The sequence below is a fragment of the Panthera leo genome, chromosome D1 (genome assembly GCF_018350215.1).
Source record: "Panthera leo isolate Ple1 chromosome D1, P.leo_Ple1_pat1.1, whole genome shotgun sequence".
In the NCBI taxonomy this organism is placed as follows: Eukaryota; Metazoa; Chordata; class Mammalia; order Carnivora; family Felidae; genus Panthera; species Panthera leo.
The window spans coordinates 65032600-65059258 of record NC_056688.1 but is presented as its reverse complement, the minus strand read 5'-3'; the positions used below and the strand labels follow the sequence as shown (position 1 = coordinate 65059258).

At 40.9% G+C, this 26659-nt stretch overlaps 1 protein-coding gene across 4 annotated transcripts in view; it reads left to right on the top strand.

Moving 5' to 3' along the window:
- The first annotated feature begins 2732 nt into the window (after positions 1-2732).
- Positions 2733-26659, top strand: part of RIC3 (RIC3 acetylcholine receptor chaperone) — a 66559-nt gene continuing 42632 nt past the window's right edge. For all 4 annotated transcript variants that reach the window (XM_042906172.1, XM_042906173.1, XM_042906171.1 and 1 more), the window contains exon 1: positions 2733-2878. In XM_042906172.1, the coding sequence (XP_042762106.1) occupies positions 2755-2878 (124 nt within the window). In that variant the 5' untranslated portion in view covers positions 2733-2754. The remainder of the gene's footprint in view (positions 2879-26659) is intronic.

Sequence of the window (26659 nt, the reverse complement as noted above, 5' to 3'; positions counted from 1 at the left end):
AGTTATGATTAAGGGCAGGCATTTATTCAGTTTCGTATTATCATCAGTGTGTTTCTGCACGCAAAGGACTTAAAAGTATTCCTCGCAGAGCCTGCTGCCGTTGTTACAACCACTCTCAAAACCAACAAATCCTACCACTCCTTAGAAGAGCATGTCATCTGGCCACTCATTATACGTTTTGTTTCTGTCACCTTCTAACTTTCTTATTCTAAGTTTCAGTAACTTCTTATTCAAGATTTTAACATCCAGGTCACTATCTTTTCCACCCTATTTCTGTTCTCCTACTTGGGAACTTCAATATCATGGTGTAATCCGAGTTTCCTACTGTGGCCTCTCATCACTTTACATGAGCACTCTTGCTAATGTTATCTTCTCCCAGCCTTCACTTACTATTGATGGACTGATCGCTTCTATATTTGTTTCCGGCCCAAACATCTCTTCTTAGTTTCAGACTCACATATCCAACTGGATAGCTGTACATGGGTATTTCATGGAATTCAAACTCAACTAGTCAAAATTGGAACTCTTTTTCACAAACCTAATTAATCCATTCTCATGATTCTGTTATATGGAATCAATGTCTATCCAGTCATCCAAACCATAATTTTGGGGGTCATTGCACTTTTCCCTGCACCTCTTAGAAGTCCTATCCCATCAGTCACCACCTTCATAAACTGCACCTGTTATCCATGAGTCCAGAGCTTCCCTGGTTCCAGAGAGTAAAACTGGTGGTTAAGAGGGCAAGTCCTGGAGTAAGCATGCCTGGGTTCAAATAATGGGTTTTGACTTCTGTGTAATTTGGGGGGAGTTACTTTTAAGTTTTGTGTTTCTTGGTTTTATCATCTGTAAAATGGGTATATAATATTGCTTTATAATATTGCTTAGTCCATACAATTGTTATGATATGTAAAATACCTGGAACATAGTAAGTACTCAATAGCTTTTAGTGATGTTGATGATATCGAGATTGATGATGCCAGAGCATGCTGGTAGGGGCAACCACCTGGAACAAGACTGAGGAACAAGATTTAAAGGATATCACCTGCTTCTTAACCAGACTTTCAACCAAACCTTCTTTATGCAGCCCCACGCTACATCTCTGCCTTTAAAGGAATACTCAGTGCCTCCAATTCTTAAGACTTCCTAGGTTCTGAGGGACAAATTAGTTTCCTTTTTAGGGGCTTTCCCTCTGTATGTATTTCACTTTTTATGCCATTATATGGTGGCCACTAGTCACACATGGCTATTAGGCCATTGAAATGTGACTGACTAGTGCTACACCTGTTGAAATATTTTGGGTATATTGGGTTAAACAAAATGGACTAAATGCACTTCACCCAGTTTTCACTTTTTTAATGTGGCTACTAGAAAATTTTACATACGTGACTATCCAATTTCTATTGGATAGTGTTGTGTTTTAACAAAATGTTGACCTTTATTGTCCCTTGTCATATTCTCTCCCATTCTCCTTAGTCTTGTAGTTGATACACTTTATCTCCTTATTTTCATTTTTGTGAGGTGTCTGGGGGAAGCAAAGATAAATGGACGTGTTCCATCTGCCATGTTGAACTGGAAGTTATATCCAAGCTTCTCACAATCTAGCTCCTGCTTATATTTGTAGTCTTATCACTTTATATCGTCAGCAACCCTGTGGCTCAGCCAAAATGAATCACTAGCAATTCTTGGAACACACACAGGCTTTCATGCCTTTGCCTTCTTTGCATCCTTTGCCTGAATACTCTAAATCCTCCCACTTGTCTAGTGACTTATTTTTTAAAAACACACTCGAATTTCACGTACTTTAAGGAGCTTGTCTTGACCCTCTCCTTCCAGTTGAGCTGATTACTCCAGAAAATGCAGAAAATATTCTGCATAGATACCTATCTGTCCCATAAGGAAACCCATCTTATACTCTGGAGTGCCATTTCTGGATTTGATACATCAGAAGAACTGAATGTTCATAAAATGCATATTCATTTAGCTAATAAACATTAAATAATAAAGACAGTAATGGAGGACTGTGGGAATGCAGAGGAAGGAGAAGCTGACTGGAAAAGTTTCACGAAGAGAGTGGTTGTTTTTTTTTTTTTTTTTGTTTTGTTTTGTTTTGTTTTCAGTTGTTCTACAGAGAAGTATTTACCCGGTGGAGATGGCGTTAGGAATTTTCCAGGCAGAGGGAACAGGACAAGCTAAGGCCCCCGGAAAGCAAGGAATATGCTGCGGAAAGAGCAAATGATCTAGTTTGGATGCAGCACTGTTAAGACCAAATCATTCAGAGCTTTCAGGGCATAGAAACAAGTCGGATGGCTGTACCAAGGATAAAGAGGCGTTCTTGAAAGGTTTTACGCTGTGGAGGGGGATCATTAGGCGTGCGTTTCAGCATTCGCTCCTTTGGCTGCAGACAGAGAACAGCTGTGAGCAACGGGAGCTGCCTGCGGTAAGGGGACGAACCGACGGACAGACGCACGGACGCAGCCACGCAGTGAGCGGGATGCGTAGAAGGCCGGGACCGCCAATGCCCCGGGTCCGGAGGACGCGCCCCTGGGCGTGGGACGTGGAGAGGGAGGAGTTTCCAGTTGGCAAAGACGGGAGGCCGCGGGTGCGAGTACGGAGGCCGCGACCGCGGTGCGGGCGCCTGGCGCACTTGTCCCTCGCGCGTCGCCGTCCGCGCAGCCCCGGTTCGGTCGGAGGAGGCCGCCGGCGCTGCGGTTCCGGTTCCGGCTGGTGTCGGCACCTGTGGCGAGGGCGGCGGCCATGGCGTACTCCACCGTGCAGAGGGTGGCCCTGGCCTCGGGGCTCGTCCTGGCTGTGTCGCTGCTGCTGCCCAAGGCCTTCCTGTCCCGCGGAAAGCGGCAGGAGCCGCCGCCGGCGCCGGAAGGTGAGCAAACGGGCTAGCTTCCCCTCAGTCTGCGAAGAGCACTGCTGCACTGAGGGGTGCTCCAGGTCTCCTCGAAAGGGCTAGAGAGGGCGGACCTGGCGGCGTTTGGGAGGTGCCAAGCCCCTGCGGGTCCCTTGGCGTCAGCGGACGACTCCTCCAGCTGTCTGGTCCCTTCGACCTCCTGACGCAGGAAGGGCCGGGAGTGCTGGCGTTCGCGCGCGCCTGGGCACCCTCTCGGTGGCCCGTCGCACACCCGTTCGAAGCTTTCCCCCTTGCCCTCACTGGCTTAACCCAGCTGTCGCCATCTGCTCAGGTGCTTTGAGTCAGGAGGGCTTCCACTTGGATTCCCCTCTCGGGGGTTTCCGTGTGCTTTCTGTCGTGCTTTTACATAAAGTCAATTGATATCGGTGTGGTTAGCCTTAAGTCGTTGTGTACTTTCACCGCCCCGCTTGAGCCTGTTTTTGTGGCTTTTCAAGTATAATTTGAAATTTTTAACTCAAATTTCAGTTACTGAGATGAGCAAATTACTACTTTCCCCTTACTTAAATTGTTTGGTAATCCTTTGTTATTGGTATGATCTTTGTGGTGTTTACAAACCCACCGTGTTGGTTGCTTTCAGGGGCTTTTCCATAATGCGTGTAAAGGGATGGATGTCCAGGTTGAGAGAAGGGACTAGAACAGTTCTCTGGAGGTCTTGAAGTTCTACTAGGAACTTCCTCCCCTAAATAATCTCTGTAATACCCTTGAGGATGGTTTTATAGTCTCCAGACACTTGCACTAATATTCAGCCCTTGGTGATTGGACAGCTCCTTTTGAACTGAGATCCACTTCCCTGTTATTTGTGCACACTGACTATATCGTTCCACTCTGTTGCACATCATAAATTAGAAATACTATAGATGCAAAGCACTAACTTCTAGGGGTGGAGGACAGGTTGAACCCAGAATTCTCTTGATAGAATTTGCTTGATAAACTTTATGCTTGTAAGACTATCTACCTGGAAGAGACTTCCAAAAAATTATCACATTATTTTTTCTTCTTTCTACCTTGTTACAAAATCCTAAAGGTTTTACTCACTTTGTCTAATGGTCCTGTCTTGTCTGCCTTGAAGATTAATTCATGATGATCTTGAGCAGTAAAGATTCTTCTAAAATGATATTTCACTGAATTGAATTCCATTATGCTGAATTATCTTGAATAAGTTCCATTGAATGTGAGTGGGAGATCCTCTTATACATGTTGTGGAGAGATTAAATGTGGCTCTTTCCCTTGAGAACTCAAGAGCTGATATTCAATGTTGTCATCTTAGAGATGAGAACACTTTCTGTTCTCCTTATTCCCTGGAATGTTCTTACCTCACCTTCCTTCTCCTTACTCAAGTTTCAGCTCAAATGTAATCTCCTCAGAGAGACTCTCCCTAGCTAAGACAACTCCACCCGAATCACTTCCTAGTCCTTCATGTTGTTTTATTTTCCTTTTTGAAGGAATTACTATATGGTATGAAATGTTCTTGTTTACTCACTTTTTTTCTGTTTCTACTTTCGAGTATGTAAGCTTCATGAAGGCGGGGACTTTGTCTTGTCTACCACTAACTACTTCATTTAGCATTTAGCTAAAATGGCAGTCAAATAACGTGAATAAGTTAAGTTCATGAAGCTACTAATATTGTGAATTCTCTTTTTGCATTAGTTACTAAAAGAGTATAATCTAGGCAAAAACTTACCTTGAATGATCTATGTCAGTAACTGAAATTTTGCTAACTAAAACCTCTGCCCTTTTATGGACCTAGAGGGTATTATGCTAAGTGAAATAAGCCAGGAAGACAAATACCATATAATTTCAATTATATGTGAAATGGAATCTAAAACATTAAATGAGCAAACAGAAACAGACCTGTAAACCTAGAGAACAAACTGATGATCCCCAAATGGGAGGGGTGGGGGAGGGAATGGGCAAAACAGACAAAGAGGAGTGGGAGGTACAGGCCTCCAGTTTTGAAATTAATAAGTCACAGGATGAAAGTACAGCACAGGTGTTATAGCCAATGGTGTCACAGGGCTGTACAGTATAGATGATAGCTGCACTTGTGAGCATAATAATGTATAGAGTTGTAGAATTACATTAGTTTCAGGTGTATGGCATAGTAACATTGTATGTCAACTAGACTTCAAAAAAAAAAAATTAATTAAAATCCTCATACCGGTATGTAACATTTTTAAAATAGTGATTTCAGGGTGCCTGATTGGCTCAGTCCCTTAAGTGTCTGACGCTTGATTTTTGGCTCAGGTCATGGTCTCCTAGTTTGTGGGTTCGAGCCCTGTGTTGGGATTTGTGCTGACAGCATTGAGCTTGTGTGGGATTCTCTCTCTCCTCTCTTTGCCCCTTCTCTGCATGCTTGTGTGAGCACACCTGCTCTCTCTCAACATAAATAGACATTAAAAAAATAAAAATAGGCATTCCTATTGTTGATAATGCTGCTATTAACATTGGAGTGCATGTACCCCTCTGAATCTGTATTTTTGTATCCTTGGGGTAAATACCTAGTAGTAAAATTGCCGGGTCATAGGGTAGTTCTATTTTTAGTTTCTTGAAGAACCTCCATACTGTCCTCCAGAGTGGCTGCACCAGTTTGCATTCCCAGTAGCAGTGCAAGAGGGTTCCCCTTTCTCCACATCCTCACCAATACTTGTTGTTTTTTGTGTTAATCTTAGCCATTCTGACAGGTGTGAAGTGATATGTCACTATGATTTTGATTTGTATTTCCCTGATGATGGGTGTTGTTGAGCATCTTTTTATGTGTCTGTTAGCCAGCTGGATGTCCTCTTTGGAAGAGTGTCTATTCATGTGTGTTGCCATTTCTTAACTGGGTCCATTTTGTTTGTTTTTTGGGTGTTGAGTTTGAGAAGTTATGGATTTTGGATACTAATCTTTTACCAGATGTGCTGTTTGCAAATATTTTCTCCCATTCTGTAGGCTGCCTTTTAGTTTTGTTGATTGTTTCCTTTGCTGTGCAGAAGCTTTTCATCTTTGTGGATTTTTAAATGTTTATTTTTGAGAGAGCATGAGCGGGGGAGGGGCAGAGAGAGAGGGGAACAGAGGATCTGAAGAGGGCTCTGCGCTGGCAGCAGTGAGCCCCATGTAGGACCTGAACTCATGAACCGTGAGATCATGACCTGAGCCAAAGTCAGATGCTCAACTGGCTGAGCCACCCAGGTACCCCCAGAATCTTTAATCTTGATGAAGTCCCAGTCGTTCATGTTTGCTTTTGTTTTCCTTGCCTTCAGTGATGTGTCTAGTAAGAATTTGCTCTGACCGAGATCACAGGTTGCTGGTTTTGTTCTCCTCTAGGATTTTGATGGTTTCCTGTCTTAAGTTTAGGTCTTTCGTCCATTTTGAGTTTATTTTTGTGTATAGTGTAAGAAAGTGGTCCAGTGTGTCTTCTGCATGTCGCTGTCCAGTTTTCCCAACACTGTTTGCTGAAGAGACTGCTTTGTTGAAGATGAGTTGACCATATGGTTGTGGGTCCATTTCTGGGTTTTCATTCTGTTCCATTGATCTATATGTCTGTTTTTCTGCCAGAACCATACTGTCTTGATGACTACAGCTTTATAATATAGCTTGAAATCTGGAATCATGATACTTCTAGTTTTTTTTTTTTTTTTTTAGAATTGCTGTGGCTATTCAGGGTCTTCTGTGCTTCCATACAAATTTTAGGATTGTTTGATCTAGCTCTGTGAAGAATGCTGGTGGTACAGGTATTTTGATAGGGATTGCATTAAATGTGTAGATTGCTTTGGGTAGTATAGACATTTTAACAGTGTTCTTCCAATCCATGAGTATGGAATGTTTTTCCATTTCTTTGTGTCCTCTTCAGTATCTTTCGCAAGTTTTCTATAGCTTCCAGAGTACAGATTTTTTTTTTTTTTCCTCCGTCTTTAGTTAGGTTTATTCCTAACTATCTTCTTGTTTTTGGCACAGTTGTAAATGGGATTGATTCCTTGATTTCTTTTTCTGCTGCTTCATTACTGGTGTATAGAAATGCAACAGATTTCTGTACAGTTGATGTTATATCCTATGACTTTGCTGAATTCATGTATTCTAGCAATTTTTTGGTGGAGTCTTGTGTTTTCTACATAGAGTATCACATTGTCTGCAGAGTGAAAGTTTGACTTCTTCCTTGCCAATTTGTATGTCCTTTATTTCTTTTTGTTGTCTGTTTGCTGAGGCTAAGACATTCAGTACTATATTAAATGGTAATGGTGAGAATGGGTATCCTTGTCTTGTTCCTGATAGTAGGAGAGTGGCTCTCAGTTTTTCCCCTTTAAGGATATTAGCTGTGGGTCTTTGGTATATGGTCTTTATGATATTGAGGTATGTTGTATCTATCCCTACTTTGTTGAGGGTTTTTATCAAGAATGGATGCTCAAGCTTTCTGCTGTCAGTGTGGAGCTGGCTTAGGATCCTCTGTCCCCCAGTCTCTCTGCCCCTCCTCTCTGCATGTGCACTTGCTCTCAAAATTAAACATTAAAGAATTCATGGGGCACTTGGGTGGCTCAGTTGGTTAAGCGTCTGAGTTCGGCTCAGGTCATGGTCTCATGGTTCATGAGTTCAAGCCCAGAATTGGGCTCTGTGCTGACAGTGCAGAGCCTGGAGCCTGCTTCAGATTCTGTGTCTCCTCTCTCTCTGCCCCTCCCTTGCTCATGCTCTTTCTCACTCTCTCAAAAATAAATATTAAAAAAAAAAAAAAAAAAAAGAATTCATGGTATGTTTTTTTCAAATGCTTTTTCTGCATCTATTGACAAGATCATATGGTTCTTATCCTTTTATTAATGTGTATCATGTTGATTGATTTGCTAATATTGAACCAGCCCTGCAGCCCAGGAATAAATCCCACTTGATTATGGTGAGTAATTCTTTGTCATGATAAGCACTGGATGTTGTATCTAAGTAATGAATCACTGAATTCTACTTCTCAATCCAATATTGCACTGTGTATTAACTAACTAAAATATAAAAAGCCAAAATAAAAATTAAATAAAAAGGAAAAAAAGACAAACCACAAAACAGACTCTTACTATAGAGAACAAACAGATGGTTACCAGAGGGGAGGTAGGTTGGGGGATGGGTGAAATAGATGAAGGGCATTAAAGACTACACTTTTTTTTTAAATGCTTATTTATTTATTTAGAGAGTGTGGGTGCATGTGCACACAAGTGGGGGAGAGGCAGAGAGAGAGAGAGAGAGAGAGAGGGAGTGAGTTAGAATCCCAAGCAGGCTCTGTGTTGCCAGCGTGGAGGCTGACGCAGGGCTTGATCCCATGAACTGTGAGATCATCCCCTGAACCAAAACCAAGAGTCAGACACTCCACCAACTGAACCACCCAGACACCCCAAGACTACACTTTTGATGAGCATTGAGTAATACATGGAATTGTTGAATCATTAAATTGCACACCTGAAACTAATATAACACTATGTTTACTGGGATTAAATTTTTTTAATTAAAATCTTGTTAATGTTTATTTTTGAGAAAGAGAAGGGGACACAGAATCTGAAGCAGAATCCAAAGCATCTCGAATCTGAGCTGTAAACATAGAGCCTGACGCAGGGTTTGAACCCACAAACCATGAGATCATGACCTGAGCCTAAGTCGGATGCTCAACTGACTGAGCCAACTAGGCACCCCTAAAATTTTTTAAAAAGAAAAAAAAATAGCAATTCCTACCCATTTTGGGGTTACATACCCCTTTGAGAATCTGATGAAAGTTAGAGTTTCTCCCTAGAAAAATTCACATACTATTTACACATACATTCACAATTTGCATGTCAATTCGGAGAATTCACAGAACCAAGAAACCTTTGTTTTAGAGAAAGACAACCCTGATTTTTGAAAATTCTTAAAACCCGCCATTGTAACTTTCATTTCTGCCCATTGGAGTATGTGAAACAAGTACAGTCCCTTTTCCACATGACCGCTGTTTAGACCATCTTTTAGTAAATATTTATGATGTGCTCTTTCACTTAGTGTGTACACAGTGTACAGATAACTGTGGATTCTAAGAAAAATGAGCCAATTATCTGCCTGAGGAATGCACAGTTTAGTAGAGGTAAATGGACAATAAATAAGTGAAGAACAGTATCAGTTGCATATACTCAAACACCTTGCAGGAACCAGTGGGAACTCATGATTAGAATGATCAGTTTTATTGGGAGCAGGAGATGTTCTTTTTTCCTAACGGCTTTCTTAAGATAAAGTTCACATACAGTTCGTCCACTTCAAGTGTACAGTTCAGTGATTTTTGTTCTATTCCGAGTTGTACAGCCATTACCACAATCAGTGTTAGAACATTTACTTTGTCATTCCCCCCCATCTCCATCATACTCTATCCATCACCCTCCAACACACCCCACTCTGCCTTCAGCCCTAGGCAACTTTCTGTATGTATAAATTTTCCTGTTCTGGAAATTTCATATAAATGGAATCATACAATATGTGATCTTTTGTGATTGGCTTCTTTTGCTTAGCATAATGTTTTCAAGGTTCATCCCTGTTGTAGCATGTAACAGTACTTCATGACTTTATGACCGAATAGTAGTCCATTTTGTGGATATGCTACATTTTGTTTATCCATTCATCCATTGATGGACATTTAGGTTATTTATGTATTTTTTTTATTATATACGTAATGCTGCTTTTAACATTTGAATATAAACTTTGATGTAGACATGTTTTCATTTTTCTTGGGTGTATATATTTGGGAAATATGAACATTTTAGTGTGGCTAGAACTAAAAGTGGATTTTTTTTCCCCCTTTGGTCAAGTTAGCTAACGTACAGGGTAGTCTTGTAGTCTTGGCTTCAGGAGTAGATTCCCGTGATTCATCACTTACATACAACACCCAGTGCTGATTCGAACAAGTGCCTTCCTCAGTGCCTATCACCCATTTTCCCCAACCCCATCAACCCTCAGTTTGTTCTCTGTGTTTAAGAGTCTCTCTTATGGATTGCCTCACTCTGTTTTTAATCTTGTTTTTCCTTCCCTTACCCTCTGGTCATCTGTTAAGTTTCTCAGATTTCACCTGTGAATGAAATCATGTGATCTGTCATTCTCTAACTGACTTATTTCACTTAGCATAATGCCCTCCAGTTCTATCCATGTTGCTGCAAATGGCAAGATTCATTCTTTTTAATTGCTGAGTAGTATTCCATTGTATGTATATACCACATCTTTTTTTTCTCCATTTATCAGTCAATGAACATTTGGGCTGTTTCCATAATTTTGCTATGTTGATAGCGCTTCTACAAATATTGGGGTGCACGTGTCCCTTCGAATCAGCACTCCTGTATCCTTTAGATAGATTCCTAGTAGTGCTGTTGTTGGGTCATAGGGTAATTCCATTTTTAATTTTTTGAGGAACCTCCACACTGTTTTCCAGAGTGGCTGCACCAGTTTGCATTCCCACCAACAGTGCAAGAGGATTCCCTTTCCTCCACACCATCACAGCATCTGCTGTTTCTTGAGTTGTTAATTTTAGCCATTCTGACAGGTGTGAGGTCGTATCTCAGTGTGGTTTTGATTTGTATTTCTCAGATGATGAGTGATGTTGAGCATCTTTTCATGGGTCTGTTGGCCATCTGGGTGTCTTCTTTGGAAACGTGTCTATTCATGTCTTTTGCCCATTTCTTCACTGGATTATTTGTTTTTCAGGTGTTGAGTTTGGTAAGTTCTCTATAGATTTGGGATACTAATGCTTTATCCAATGTCCTATGTCATTTGCAAATATCTTCTCCCATTCCTTCAGTTGGCTTTTAGTTTTGTTGATTCCTTTGCTGTGTTGAAGCTTTTTATCTTGATGAGGTCCCAGTGGTTCATTTTTGCTTTTATTTCTCTTGCCTTCAGAGATATGTCAAGTAAGAAGTTGCTGTACCCAGAGTCAAAGAGGTTGCTGCCTGTTTTCTCATGTAGGATTTTGATAGTTTCCTGTCTCACATTTAGGTCTTTTATCCATTTTGAATTTATTTTTGTGTATAGTGTAAGAAAGTGGTCCAGTTTCATTCTTCTGCATGTTGCTCTCCAGTTCTCCCAGCACCATTTGCTAAAGAGAATGCCTTTTTTACTGCTTTGTTGAAGATTAGTTGGCCATATGTTTCTGGGTTCTCTATTTCTGGGTTCTCTATTCCATTGGTCTCTGTGCCTGTTTTTGTGCCATTACCATACTGTCTTGATGCTTCCAGCTTTGTAATACAGGCGAAAGTCCAGAATTGTGATGCCTCCAGCTTTGGTTTTCTTTTTCAGCATTACTTTGGCTATTCGGGGTCTTTTGTGGTTCCATACAAATTTTAGGATTGTTTGCTCTAGCTCTGTGAAGAACGCTGGTGCTATTTTGATTGGGATTGCATTGAATGTGTAGATTGCTTTGGGTAGTATCAACATTTTAACAATATTTGTTCTTCCAGTCCATGATCATGGAACGTTTTTCCATTACTTTGTGTCATCTTCAATTTATTAAAAACTTTTTTAATGTTTATTTTTTTTTTTTATTTTTTTTAAATTTTTTTTTTTCAACGTTTTTTATTTATTTTTGGGACAGAGAGAGACAGAGCATGAACGGGGGAGGGGCAGAGAGAGAGGGAGACACAGAATCGGAAACAGGCTCCAGGCTCCGAGCCATCAGCCCAGAGCCTGACGCGGGGCTCGAACTCACGGACCGCGAGATCGTGACCTGGCTGAAGCCGGACGCTTAACCGACTGCGCCACCCAGGCGCCCCTTAATGTTTATTTTTGAGATGCGGGGGCAAGGGGCAGAGAGAGATGGGGACACAGAGTCCAAAACAGGATCCAGGCTCAGAGCTGTCCACACAGAGCCTGATGCAGGGTTCGAACCCATGGACCATGAGATCAGGACCTGAGCTGAAATCGGACACTTAACTGACTAAGCCACTCAGGCACCCCTTCTTCAGTTTCTTTCATAAGCTTTCTATAGCTTTCAGCATACAGATTTTTTTTACCTCTTTGGTTAGGTTTCTTCCTAGGTATTTTATGGTTCTTGGTGCAATTATAAATGGGATTGATTCTTTGATATCTCTTTCAGTTGCTTCATTATTGGTGTAGTTGCTGTATAGAAATGCAACCAATTTCTGTACATTGATTTTTATATCCTGCGACTTTGCTGAATTCATGTATCAGCTCTAGCAGTTTTTTGGTGGAGTCTTTCAGGTTTTCCATGTAGAGTATCATGTCATCTGCAAAGAGTGAAACTTTGACGACTTCTTTGCCAATTTGGATGCCTTTTATTTCATTTTATTATCTGATTGCTGAGGCTAGGACTTACAGCACTGTGTTAAACAACAGTGGTGCTGTCCTATTCCTGATCTCAGGGGGAAAGCTCTCACTTTTTTCCTCATGGGGATGATATTAGCTGTGGGCTTTTCATATATGGCTTTTATGATGTTAAGATATGTTCCTTCCATCCTGACTTTCTTGAGGGTTTTTATTAATAAAGGATGCTGTATTTTGTCAAATGCTTTTTCTGCATCTATTGACAGGATCGTATGGTTCTTATCCTTTCTTCTATTAATGTGATGTACCACATTGATTGATTTGTGAATATTGAACCAGCCCTGCAGCCCAGGAATGAATCCACTTGATCATGGTGAATAATTGTTTGATACACTGTTGAATTCGATTTGCTAGTATTTTGTTGAGATTTTTGCATCCATGTTCATTAGGGATATTGGCCTGTAATTCTCCTTTTTAGTCGGGTCTCTGTCTGGTTTGGGAATTGAGGTAATGCTGGCTTCATAGGAGTCTGGAAGCTTTCCTTCCATTTCTGTTTTTTGGAGCAGCTTGAGAAGGATAGGCATTAACTCTGCTTTAAATGTCTGGTAGAATTCCCCTTGGAAGCCATCTGGCCCAGGACTCTTATTTGTTGGAGATTTTTGATAACTGATTCAATTTCTTTGCTGGTTATGGGTCTATTCAAATTTTCTATTTCTTCCTATTTGAGTTTTGGTAGTGTGTGAGTGTCTAGGAATTTATCCACTTCTTCCAGATTGTCCAGTTTGTTGGTATATAATTTTTCATAGTATTCTGTAATAATTATTTGTATTTCTGTGGTGTTGGTTGTGATCTCTCCTCTTTCTTTTGTGGTTTTATATATTTGGGTCATCTCTCTTTTCTTTTTGAGAAGTCTGGCTAGGAGTTTATCAGTTTTGTTTATTCTTTCAAAAAACCGGCTCTTAGATTCATTGATCTTTGCTACCTTTTTTTTTTTTTTTTTTTTTTGGATTCTATATTGTTTATTTCTACTCTAATCTTCATTCTCTTCTGCTGGCTTTGGGCTTTCTTTGCTGCTGCCTTTGTAGTTCCTTTAGGTGTGAGGTTAGGTGGTGTATTTGGGACCTTTCTTGCTTCTTGAGAAAGGCCTGAATTGCAATATAGTTTCGTCTCTGGACTGCCTTTGCTGCATCCCAAAGGATTTGGACTGTCATATTTTCATTTCATTTGCTTCCATATATTTTTTAATTTCTTCTTTAATTTCCTGCTTAACCCATTCATTCTTTAGTAGGATGTTCTTTAACCTCCATGTATTTGGGGGATTTCCAAACTTTTTCTTGTGGTTGATTTCAAGTTTCATTCATAGTGTTATGATTAAAATATGCATGGTATGAAAAAAAATATGCATGGTATGATTTCAATCCTTTTATATTTGTTGAGGGCTATTTTGTGACCTAGTATGCGATCTCTTTTGGAGAATGTTCAATGTGCATTTGAGAAGAATGTGTATTCTGCTTTGGGTTGAAAAGTTCTGAATATATCTGTTATGTCTATCTGGTCCAATGTGTCATTCAGAGCTGTTATTTCCTTATTGATTTTTCTGTCTACATGATTGGTCTATTGCTGTAAGTGGCAATCACTGTATTATATATGTATTTATGTTTGTGATTAGTTGATTTATATTTGGGTGTTTCATGTTGGGGGCATAAACATTTACGATTGTTGGCTCCTCTTGATGGATAGACCCCCTAATTATGGTATAATGCCCTTCTTCATCTCTTGTTACAGTCTTTGTTTTAAAATCTAGTTTGGGGCACCTGGGTGGCTCAGTCAGTTAAGCATTTGACTTCAACTTGGGTCATGATCTCACAGTTCATGAGTTTGAGCCCTGTGTTGGGCTCTGTGCTGATAGCCCAGAGCCTGGAGCCTGCTTTGGATTCTGTGTCTCCTCCTCTCTTTGCCCCTCCCCCACTCACGCTTTGTCTCTCTCACTCTCTCAAAAACATAAACCTTAGAAAAAATATAGTATGGCTACTCTTGTTTTCTTTTGATGTCCAGTAACATTATAGATGGTTCTCCATCCCCTCACTTTGAATCTGCAGGCGTCCTCAGGTCTAAATTGAGTATCCATTCTTAAGCTCTTTGTCTTTTGATTGGGGCATTTAGTCCATTTATGTTCAGAGCGATTATTGAAAGATACGAATTTAGTGTCATTGTGTTATCTGTAGGTTTCGTGCTTGTTTTGATGTTCCTGGTCCTTTGTAGTCTTTGCTGCTTTCCGCTCACAGAGTCCCCCCTTAGGATCTCCTGCAAGACTGGTTTAGTGGTCATGAACTCCTTTAGTTTTTGTTTGTCTGGGAAAGCCTTTATCTCTCCTTCTATTCTGAATGACAGCCTTGCTGGATAAGGATTTTTGGCTGTATATTTTTCCTATTCAGCACATTGAATATTTCCTGCCATTCCCTTCTAGCCTGCCAAGTTTCAATGGACAAGTCTGCTACTTCCCTTATGTGTCTACCCTTGTAGGTTAAGGTCCATTTATCCCAAGCTGCTTTCAGAATTCTCTCTTTATCTTTGTATTTTGCCTCTTGGACTTGGATGTCTGTTTCCTTCTCTGCGTTAGGGAAGTTCTCAGATATAATTTGTTCAAATAAACTTTCTGCCCCTTTCTCTCTTCTTCTTCTGGAACTCTTAGGATAATGGGTACTATTTTGTTTCATTGAATCACTTAGGTCTTTAAAATTCTCCCCTTGTGGTCTAATCCTTTCCTTTCCCTCTTTTTTTCAGCTTCATTATTTTCCTTAATTTTATCTTTTCATCTATTCTCTCCTTTTGCTTCTTCCATCCTTGCTGTCACTGCATCAAGTTTATTTTGTAACTCATTTACAACATTTCTTGATTCATCATGACTTTCTTCCTTGATGTCTGCAGCAGTAGATTCTCTGGTGTCTTCTATGCTTTTTTTTCAAGCCCAGCTATTAGTCTTAAGACTATTATTCTAAATTCTTGTTCAGATTTATTGCTTATATTTGTTTTGAGCAATTTTCTGGCTGTCATTTCTTCCTGGAATTTCTTTTCAGGGGAATTCTTCCATTTTGTCATTTTTGGATAGGATTCTGTCTTCTCTGTATTTTAATAGCTTGTTATGTGTTCTGCACCTGTGAGTATTATTATATTAAAAAGGGATCACACATTGTCCAAGGCCTGGCCCTTCAGGAAGTGTTTTTGGAGCGTATGGCACGCTCTCTGTATAGTTGGGTCCTCTATCCCACTGGTCAGTCCTCTATAATGCTCTTCCTTGTAGTGGTGGATTATTTGGACCTTCCACCAGGTGTGCTTTGATTTGTTCATTGAAGTAACCCTAGAAAAAAGGAAAGGGCAGGGAACCTGATCCCATACAAAGAGAAAAATGAAAGGGGCAAAAAAAAAACAAAAACAAACAAACAGAGAATCAAACAATCTATAAGGCTTAATCCAGAGAGAGAGAAAGGAAAATAAAGAAGATATAGAAAAGGTGTAAAAAGAATAGAGTAATGCCTGATTAAGCAAACAAAATAGAGAAAGAAAGAAAGAAAAAAAAATATAGTAAAAATTGACCAAAAGTCAAATCAGAAACTGTGAGCCTGATTTGCAAAGGAAAAAAAAAAAAAGAGGGTAGAAAGGACAAGAAAAGAGAAGGAAAGAAATGGGGAGGGGGAAGAGCAACAGACTAACACACAAGACCGCAGGATAGGTATCTGTTAGTGCCTTGGACTGGTGGCTGTGCTGGTCCGGAGGTGAGGCCGTCTGGTTGGCTCAGTCTCACTCCAGTAGGTAAGCAGTTGCTGGCACAGAGGGGTGGGATTTGGTGTAAGCGGGTCCCGGCTCCACTAGGGGCCGCTGTCCTGTTCCCTGAAGCCCCACCTTGTTGGTGAAAATGGCAACAACTCAATTTCACCTCCCCCAACCAGGGTCCCAAACCATGCTGTTCAGGCAGCCCACACAGAGTAGTACAGGCAGTCACCTTGCCCTGCTCCTCAGTCTCCTGTGCCTCCTAGACATTCAGCTGGGATTCAAAACCGGATGTCTTAAGGGGCTCTGCACTGAATGGATTCTGTTCTGGTGTAATACCACTCTGCCCTGCCGATAAAGGGCCTTTGGCGCCTTGTGTGTGGGGGGTGGGGGGTGGGGTGGACGGGCAATAAACCCTCTTCCCACAATACTCAAGGGAGGGAGGGGACTGTTCTCTCCCAGTGTGCCCTTGAGATTGCTACAGTGCCCCAGGGCTGGCCCCTGTCCCCCAGGTGCGCACACATATCGATGGCTCCAGTCCAGAGAAAGTCACGCACTTTTGAAAACTGATCTTCAGCACCTAAGGCTGTTGGCAAAGTAGAAACTGGCACTCACTGTGTTTCTTGTTCCTGAGTCCGTGGTCTGGAGAGGTTTTCCTCTTCTAACACAACTGCAATCCACAGCCTGTCTTTTCTTTTTCCCTTTTGTCTCTCCACAGAAGCGATTCCCTCCCCTCCATGCCTACACTATTTAATCTCCCCCAGTTTGCATACATGCACCTCTGTCCTGCTAAACTGTTCACTCCACCTGGGGAGATTTTTCTGTCACTCCACAGATTGATTTCCTGGATGTTCCAAGTGTTCTGACCCTTTATGGCTGTGTTTGAGGGACAAGGGACATCCTGGTATCCCTACTTCTTCTCCACCATCTAAACTTCTCCTCTGAAATATTTGGGTCATATAATTACTCTATTTTCAACCTTTTGAGGAACTGCTAAACTATTTTCCAAAGAGACTTGCACCATCTAACATTCTTTCCAGCAGTGTATAAGCATTCTAGTTTCTCCATATCTTGCCAACACTTGTTACTGTCTGCCTTTTTTTAAATGTTTATTTTATTTTAGAGCGTGAGCAGCGGACAGGCAGAGAGGGAGGTGGAGGATCTGAAGCAGACTCTGTGCTGACAGCAGAGAGCCCAGTGCAGGACTTGAACCCACAAACTGGGATCATGACCTGAGCTGAAGTCGGACACCTAACCAATGGAGCCACCCAGGTGCCCTGCTGTCTTTTTGATTATGGCCATCCTAATGGGTGTGAAGTGATATCTCACTGTGGTTTTATTTGCATTTCCCTAATGATTAAGGACATTGAGCATCCTTTTGTGTGTTTATTAGCTTTTTGTATATCATCTTTGGAGAAATGTCTTATTCAGATCTTATACCCATTTTTAAATTGGGTTACTTTTTATTGTGGAGTGTTAAGAGTTCTTTAGATAAAAATCAGTTATCAGATATATAATTTGAAGATATTTTCTCCCATTGGGTTGTCTTTGATTTCTTGCTGGTGTCTTTTTAAGAAGAAAAGTTTTTCATTTTGATGAGAGATGAGAGTAGAGATGTTAGCAGGGGCCACACTGAGAAGATTTTTTTCTGCCATATTCAAGGAGTTAGGATTTTATTCTAAAAGTAGAAGAGGCCATTGTAAGTTTGTAAGTAGAAGAGAAACATCCAGTCTGGTTTTGGAAAGCACATCCTGGCAGCAGGAAAGGAGCTGCATTGTGAGGATTTCTTTAGGGAGAAGATAGTTGCGGAAGTCCAGTTGAGACAGTGTGAGCATCATTAAGTCAGTGTTGGTGAGTTCATCAGATAGAATATTCATGATAAAAGACAGAAAATTCAGCTTGAACTGTCTGAAGACAAAAAGGGGATTTACTGTGTTGTATACATGAAGAGATTCTGTGTTAGAACTGGCCTTCAGTGTTGTTTGATCCAGAGATTGACATTCTCATCAAGTCTCCAGCCCTGATTTTCTGTGTCCCGTTTCACTTCCAAGTTCCTTCTCAAGTCAACTCTGTCCTGACTGCTCTCATAGGGTAGCAACAATGGTTGCAACAGTTCCAGACATCACCTCTCAAATTCCATTGTCCAGAGAAAGAGGATGTCTTTTCTTTTAAACTCTTCCTTCACTCCCACCTCATTCTTATCCCCCCCCCCCACCCTCGTTCTGTCCCATTAGTTCCAGCTAACCTATCCACCCATCTTAATGGCCTGAAGTAAGTTACTTGCAGTGCTTTGGGAAGAAAGAACATACTGATTAACCCCTCTGAAGTTGAGTGTGATTCCCAAAGGGATATAGAGGTACTGGAGGAAAGAGGAAATAGAGCAGGGAGGCTGTTACCATTGGGTAGGGAGGAGAACAATTTTTTTTTAAGTAGGCTTTACGCCCAGTGCGGGACCTGAACCCAGGACCATGAGATCAAGACTTGAACTGAGATCAAGAGTCAGCTGCTTAACTGACTGAGCCACCCAGGCACCCTGGGAGGAGAACAATTTTAAAAGCTATTTTTATTTTTAGTATTTTTTATATTTCTTTGGTTTTTACTTTTATTTTTTACTTTATAATTGTAATTTATTTAACATTGTCAGAAATTTCAGTTGTTTCTTTTAAGAGCCATTTTTAGGTAGAAGTGGAAGGTGAGGGAGAAGGAGGCATCTTGGATTGGTCTCAGTTTATTGGCTTCGGTGATTAGACAGATGGTGATGCCCTTTACCAAAATAGGAATGGAGGAAAAGTAGATTAAAAGGGAAAGATAGTTCAGGAATTTGAAGGCTAGCATCATGTCCCCTTCATCAGTCTTTTTTCCTATGTTGACATCTCTGGCTCCATCATCCATTCCTCATGTCACCTAGTTCTAGGTATCTCAACATCTCAGTGCCCTCTTAGAAGGCAAGTAATAGCAAATGGAAGCCCATTAGCTCATGGAAGAGCAACCTGTTGCCTCCCCCACCCTCCTTTAAAAAGCTCCCTACTACTTCTCTTAATGCATCCTAAGGATTGCTTTAGATTTTTGGCATTTTACTTGCTGACCTTGTGGTTTATTAGAATCCTAAACTTTTATTATCATTATTGTTATTATTGTTATTGTTTGTTTATTTAGAGAGAGAGTGTGAACAAGGGGGCAGCAGAGGGAAAGGGAGAGAGAGAATCCCAAGCAGGCTCTGCACTGTCAGTGTGGGGCTCAAACTCACAAACCATGAGATCATGACCTGAGCCAAAACCAAGAGTTGGATGCTTAACTGAGTCACCCAGGCACCCCTAAGCTTTTTTTTAAAAATGACTGCTGTTCATCTACTTTGTCCAATTTGTACTGTTCACTTTATGCTTTGGAACATGGGTGGGTAGGGTGAGCAGTCAGCCTCACTGTCTGCCCCTGGTGTCTCTCTGTTGCAGTTGCAGACACCCTAGAAGGCAGGGGTTTCTCCATTTTTGCCTAGTTAAAAGGCTTGGCTGCTGGAACTGCGGGGGCACTGGTGTGGGGGTTTATCTTTCCTTCTCCCCAGCACAGGATTCACTTTGCAGTGGTGCTGGTCCTTGCAGGGGTTGTTTGCCAGGGTATGGTGGGGCAGGAGCTGCTTTGGAGGATTGCCTGCTGAGGCTGTGCAGAAGAAGGTGGGGCCATGCACATGGAACTAGAAAAATAGGTGGAGAGTGTTAGTGTTAGTTTTTCCAAGCATCTTGTTATCTAGGCTTGGAGAGGAGAAGAGAAATGGCACATGTTAGCACTTATGTTGAAGTCTCCTGAAGATCCCTGCGCCTCCAGTATATGTTCTGAGGTTAGTAAATCTCCTTCACATACACCTCAGGCGCTTTTCAAACTGTTGTTTCTATGGTTTCTATGCTGTGTCTAAAGCCAGGTTATTCTGTCCCTTTGAGGGTGAGGACCCCATTTCCTACCTCCCCTCAGCTCTCCTGGAGTTAAGCCCACTGATTTTTAAAGTACCTGGAGTTAAACCCTGCTGATTTCAAAAGCTCTCTTAAGCCCTGCTGATATGCTGATATTTTTCAACACCAGATATTTTGGGGACTCGTCTTCCCAATGCAGGTCCCCAGTGCTTGGGGTGCCTGATGTGGGATTTGGTCCTCTAGCTTCACCATGGGTTGTGTCCTTTTCATTTGTGGTTAGTCTTATCTGGGTTTGCTTCCCAGTCTCCTCTCTGCTCCTCTGGCCCTTTTTGATGTGGCCTCCCTCTTCTCTACAATTAAATGTGAAAGTGCTATTCTGTCAGTCTTTGGGTCATTTTCAGAGTTAGTTGCACAGTGTAGCTGTTATCTCAGTGTGTCCATGGGATGAAGTAAGTTCAGGATCCTCCTCCTCTGCCATCTTCCTCACAATCTCCAGAAGCATCCTTTTTAGAATCTAAATCTAGCCCAACAGTTACAACGTGCTCACTTCTCTACAGTTGAAAAATCCACCATGCACCTTTTGCAAACTGGGACAGTACACATCTACTCCATCTTTAAAAATGCCATTTTTATCAACGTAATTTCTTAAAATTTTAGTTTAGGAACTTTTTTGCAAGTTTTCCAGTCTTGGTAGAAATTATCTGGTGGATAGACCTATCCTCCTCACCCATCTGGGACTTTATTTTTGTCCTTAGGATTGTTAATTTTCTTTCATGTAACCCAAAATTCGTTCCCTTTCATAGAGAATGTGGAAGCAAAATAGAACTTCAGAAGATCTGCTTTCTCAGCATTAAATTTTATCAGGTAAATTGCCTTTTTTTGGTCTAAAAGTACCCCTTTTGCTTTAGCTAGCCTTTTGGCAAATCTTAATTTATTTTGGACCTTGGCTGCCTCATGGGGCTCTTTATATCTTGCCACTTAGTCACTTCTGTGTCTTTCTGTTCATCTTTTCTCTGTTGTTTTAGAAGAGCTACATGGACATCTGCTTCCCCCCCCCCGCCCCCACCCCGCCTCTGCCTTTCCTATCTGCTTGAGAATTCTTGAAATGCCCAAGCAGCAATGCATTTTAAGAACTTTACTCTTAGAAAGGGTCTGTCTCAAGCCATGGAATTCTGTTTCTATTTTCAGAACTTAATTCTGCCTTCCTAGAGCCCATGCTGCAGAACCCCTACTTTGCTGCCATGAATACTGAGTTGGCACAGTCCCTTTCTCCTACAGTTCTCTTTTCATTTCACTATCCAGTATCTTCTTTGGCCAAAGTACAGCTCCCCTACTCTCACCTTATGCACCTGTGTAACATGAAAATGTCAGCATGCCAGGTCAGGAACTTGTCAGCTATTCCAGTGTTAGCTTTCTGAGACTTCAGACAGGTGCCAGAGTAGTTGAAGTCCTCCAAGATGACAGTGTGCTGCTTCTACGCTAGAGTCGGTTTCAAGAGAGTCCTCACCACTTCCATAGCTGGGTCCTGTGGTGTTCCCATGATAATGTCCTGACATCTCTCCTCCTGACCCTGCCTGCCCATGTTTTCCAGTCATGACTCACTTTGAGTACTTATAAATAGGGTTCCTTACCAGTCCCTTTCCAGTAGCCCTGTTCCTATGAAATAACTTTGACTCTTCTGTCACCATATTTTCCTTGAGTGCTGCCCACTGAGTCTTGAGCTGAGATTGAAAATATATACACATATATTTTATTATGTGTGTATATATATATATCACATATATGTATATTTGTGTGTACATATGTGTATATATACATATATAATATACATACATAATTCTCAAATTAGCTCTTTATCTTTTGGTATATAAGTTTAAGGACAAACATATTATTTTGGTCCCTTACCTTTTCTTTTCTTCTAATGAAACATTGAGAATCTTCTCTGAAGGAGCGCCCAAGAAGAGAGGAGACAATTTGAGAGCCTGTGAATGCCTGCAAATTGGGCACTTTTTCAAGTTCAGAAACTTCTAGGGGAGTGGGTATGGAGAACAGTGGTAGGTGTGGAGCACCTTTACTAGTTACCCTGATTTCCGTTTTCTAGTCTCAGAACTAAAAAACAGTCAGGATAATGAAGTACAAAATTATTTTCAACCCTGAGAGTAATAGTGCTCGGTCTGGAAATTCCAGTAAAGTTACTGGCAGGCACAGTAGAAGTCATCCAGATCAATTCCACTAAGTGTACAGCATGCAAGACCCAGAGCTTATCCTTTAGGGGACCTGAGCATAAAGAAAACACTAGACTTTTCTTCAAGAAGTTCATAGTTTGTCCTTCAGCTACAGAGCACGAATGAATAATATCTGCAGTTAAATAAGTTGGATTTATTGTTGAAGTGCGGGAGAATGCATACCATGGGGGAGCATGCGGCATCACAGGAAGAGTGGTAGAAAAGCTTTATTATATGGGGTGCCTGGATGGCTCAGTCGGATAAGCATCCGACTTCAGCTCAGGTCATGATCTCACGGTTTGTGGGTTCGAGCTCCACATTGGGTTCTGTGCTGACAGCTCAGAACCTGGATCCTGCTTTAGATTCTGTGTATCCTTCTCTCTCTCTGCCCCTCCCCACCCATGCTCACTTGCTCGCATGAGCTCACTCTCTCTCAAAAATAAATAAACACTAAAAAAAAATTTTTTTTTTTTTTAAAAAGAAAAGCTTTATTATAAGATGGGGGTGTGTGTTAGGTGATTTTGAAGAAGGTTTAAGGATATGGGGCTTTGCTCTGCATTGGATGCCATCAGAAAGTAGGGAAAATTCAGTGTCTGGATAGCTTAATAGAGTTTATCTAAAGGGAGAGCAGACCAGAGAAAGGCTAAAGCTGTAATTGGTGAAGAAGCAGCAGTCCTTCATTATCCAGGAATGGGGGCTATTGATATTTTTTAGCTTGGATGGATGTTGTCTGTGTTCAGGCAGATTACAAAGTGGTCTTACTCTTTTGTCTTGATCCACGATGGTCACAGAATGGCCTTGTCTAATGTTGATATTCTCAAATTGCTGACGTTTAACCTGAGAACACCAAGACCTAACTGTGAGTGCCAAGCCAGCTCATACCAACACCAAGGCCTAGCTGATAGTAGCACTCCAGCTTCTGGATGTCGGAGGCATATTTTCTTATTCTCTGATATGATTTATAGGTTTCAGTCAGCACTGAATAAAATTGGGTAGAAATGGTTCTTAGTGGAAGATTCTCAATCCATTCAAGTAGCAGCTGTAAGACCTAAATATAACTCTTGAATACAGCCAGTTGTGATAAGTACAATTAGAGAGGTTCAAGCAGTATGTTCTAAGTGCATGGGAGTAACTAGAGAAAAAGCATTGGTGGTGAGGGCAGTATTTGGCTTGGGTCTTGAAGGATAAGCTGGATTTAAACACATGGAATTAGAAAAACAAAACCACTAGTCAGCAAAAAGCAAAGGCTTAGTGGTAAGAAATCACAAGGCAGGCTCCAAGCATGGTGAGACGTCTAGTTAGGCTGAATCAGGAGTATGTAATGGGAAAGAAATGTAAAGAGGTACTTTTGGACTAGATTATGGAATTCAGTTGTTTAGAAATTCAGTTTTGTAGGGAAGCCAAAACCAGAATTTAACTACCCACTGTGCATGCCACATGCTTTGTATCTGATATTTAATCTGTAATCCTTGTAAGAACCCTGAACAGTCCTTGTAGCAGCCCCAATTATATCCATTTTACAGATGATGAAAATGAGCTCAAGAAAGGTTCATTTAACCTCCATTTAAATAGTTGGAGGCACAGCCAATATCTTAACTAATAACCCTGAGTGAAAAGATAGTATTGAGCTTACTCACTTGGCTGCCTCCTGTGTAACAGTCTCTTGTCCTCGGTGGGACCCATGAGAGAAATGGCAAGACCAGTTAGAAATGTGCTTTGGGGGGGCGCGTGGGTGGCTCAGTCGGTTGAGCGTCCGACTTCAGCTCAGGTCACGATCTCGTGGTCTGTGAGTTCGAGCCCCGCGTCAGGCTCTGGGCTGATGGCTCAGAGCCTGGAACCTGCTTCTGATTCTGTGTCTCCCTCTCTCTCTGCCCCTTCCCCATTCATGCTCTGTCTCTGTCTCAAAAATAAATAAATGTTAAAAAAAATTAAAAAAAATGTGCTTTGGGAAGATGACTCATGTCAAAACTATAATAATTAACATGTGTAGGGTATATGGACTAGGCCTTGTGCTAATAAGCAGCTTAGACACACAAGTATCTCTTTTAGTAGTATGTACAATGATTTGGGGGTGAGGAAGTTGGTAGAAGATGAAGATAAAAAATCTCATTAAACTAGCAGAAAACATCAAAGCAGCTGTCAGAGCAGAGTTAAGTAGAGGAAGAATGTAACAAGATGAGGGGCCCTTGGAGACTGATCGGGAATAGTCAGCTGTGGTCCCAGCCTCCACTTTAATGCTGAGTTAAATTTGGCCTCTAGAATTTCCTCAGTATTTAGTGAGAAGCTTATGTATCTTAAGGAATTGGCCTATTAAGATCTTTCTTAAACTGCGGTAATCAAACATAAACACATCCAGTTCTGTATTGATTTATTTGTCGTAAGAATGAAATGTTGCAGATGGTTTAATTCTGCTTTCAGAAAGCTCTTTTGTTAACAGTGCTAGAGTTTTTTTTAGCAATAAGGATGGTTAATAACAAGGGAAAGTAGAGCTTCACCCTGTAAAATCCATTAAGTTTGTAGTCTAGTTTAAATGATATGCTAAGTGAAATTTTAATAATTAAATAAACCTAAATATGGGGAAAGCTTTCAATAAACAATTGAATTTAGGCAGATTCCATTTCAGAGACTACTTAAGTGCATAGAGAGGTAGTGAACACAGCTGTTTTCTGTTTTAAAAAGTGCAATTTTAGGGGCTCCTGACTGGCTCAGTTGGTTGTGTCCAACTTCAGCTCAGGTCATGATCTCACAGTCTGTGAGTTCGAGCCCCGCATCGGGCTGTGTGCTGACAGCTCAGAGTCTGGACCCTGCTTCGGATTCTGCGTCTCCCTCTCTCTGCCCCTCCCCTGCTCACGCCTCTGTCTCTCTTTCTCTCAAAAATAAACAAACATAAGAAAATTAAAAAAAAAAAATAAAAATTTAAAAGTGCAATTTTAATGTCCTGATCTCTTCAGCTGTTTTTTTAAGCAAAAAAATTTAAAAACTACAAATCCTCCTTGTAATGTAGCTATAAAGTAGAATGCTTGTCGTAGTGAAAAATAGAAAATAACCTAAATATCCATCAGCTGGGGAGGAGGTAAATAAATTGTGATAATGGACCTACAAGGAGATGCTATATAGCAGATGGAGTGAATGAACTAGAGCTACATACATCAACATGGTACATTTCTAGGCCAAAATACTGATCCCCACCCAGAAAAAAAGACAAACAAGGGAAGTTGCAGAAGAATGAGTACAGTATGATGCCATTGTATAAAGGTTTTTTAAAAATTGTGGTAAAATATACATTAACATAAAATTTCCCATTTTAACCAGTAGGTGTACAGTTCAGTGTCATTAAGTATATTCATATTACTATATAATTGTCAGTACTTGCCATTCATAACATAAAATTTTAAAACTCAAAACAATATTGTGTGTAGTTTATGGATATGTAATCATGTAGTAAAGTATAAAGCATACATTCTAATCACTGAATTCAGAGCTGTGGCTATCTCCGGGTGGGACACAGTACGTAGGTGTTCCACTTATATTTATGTGGTAGGCAGGTATACAATTGCTCAGACATTATTGTTTATACTTTTGTGTACACTTGGATATTTCCCTTTAAAAATTTCTTTTTAAAAAAATTATTTCAGGGACGCCTGGGTGGCTCAGTCGGTTGAGCGTCCGACTTCAGCCCAGGTCATGATCTCGCGGTCCGTGGGTTCGAGCCTCGAACGAGCTCGTGCACGAGCACAGCACGAGCTGTGCTGACAGCTCGGAGCCCGGAGCTTGTTTCAGATTCTGTGTCTCCCTCTCTCTCTGACCCTCCCCTGCTCATGCTCTGTCTCTCTCTGTGTCTCAAAGATACACAAACGTTAAAAAAAATTTTTTTTAAATTATTTCAACTAGACATTTGCAAATGTTTTATAGCCATTGAATTTTTAAACTTCCCGGGTTCAGTTCCAAGAAATGTGGTACCAAGATCTAACACATGAGGTTGTTCCCTGTTGAGGACAGTTAATTTTATGGGAAAAACAAAGAAACAAATCTCTTCCAAATTGAGCATTCTGACCCCAGCATGCCATCTCAAGAGTACCTTTGGTCACAGGTAGCAGAGGTTATAGGTCTCAAGCCTAAAAGGTCTGGGAGAATGACTCTCTTTAAAACACCCACACACACACACACGAGGAGACACCAGGTTTTGGAAGGTGAAAATGAGTCTCATTTTTAGGTTTGACGTGATAGTCATACAAAAGGACATATATACTAATGGGATTTAGAGATAAGAGGAACTTGAGAAGGAAAGGTCAGAACTAGAGCTATACATTTTGGAAATTATAATGGATCTGTGAGAATGAATGAATTTGCCAAAGGAAAAGGATAAAGAACGAACACGTTGAAACAAAAATCTCCAGGGAGGATTAAAGAAGAACCTATGCAAGAGACTGAGAAAGAATAGGTTGAAAGACTAGTCAGTAGGAAAAGAAGAGCTCAGGAGAGTGATGTGGCAGAAATTAAGGCAGGAAAGTTTGATAAGAATTTATTCAGATTAAGCACACACTTATTAAATGAGTAGTATGTGATAATCACTTTCTTGTATTTTTTTTTCATGTTTATCTTTGAGA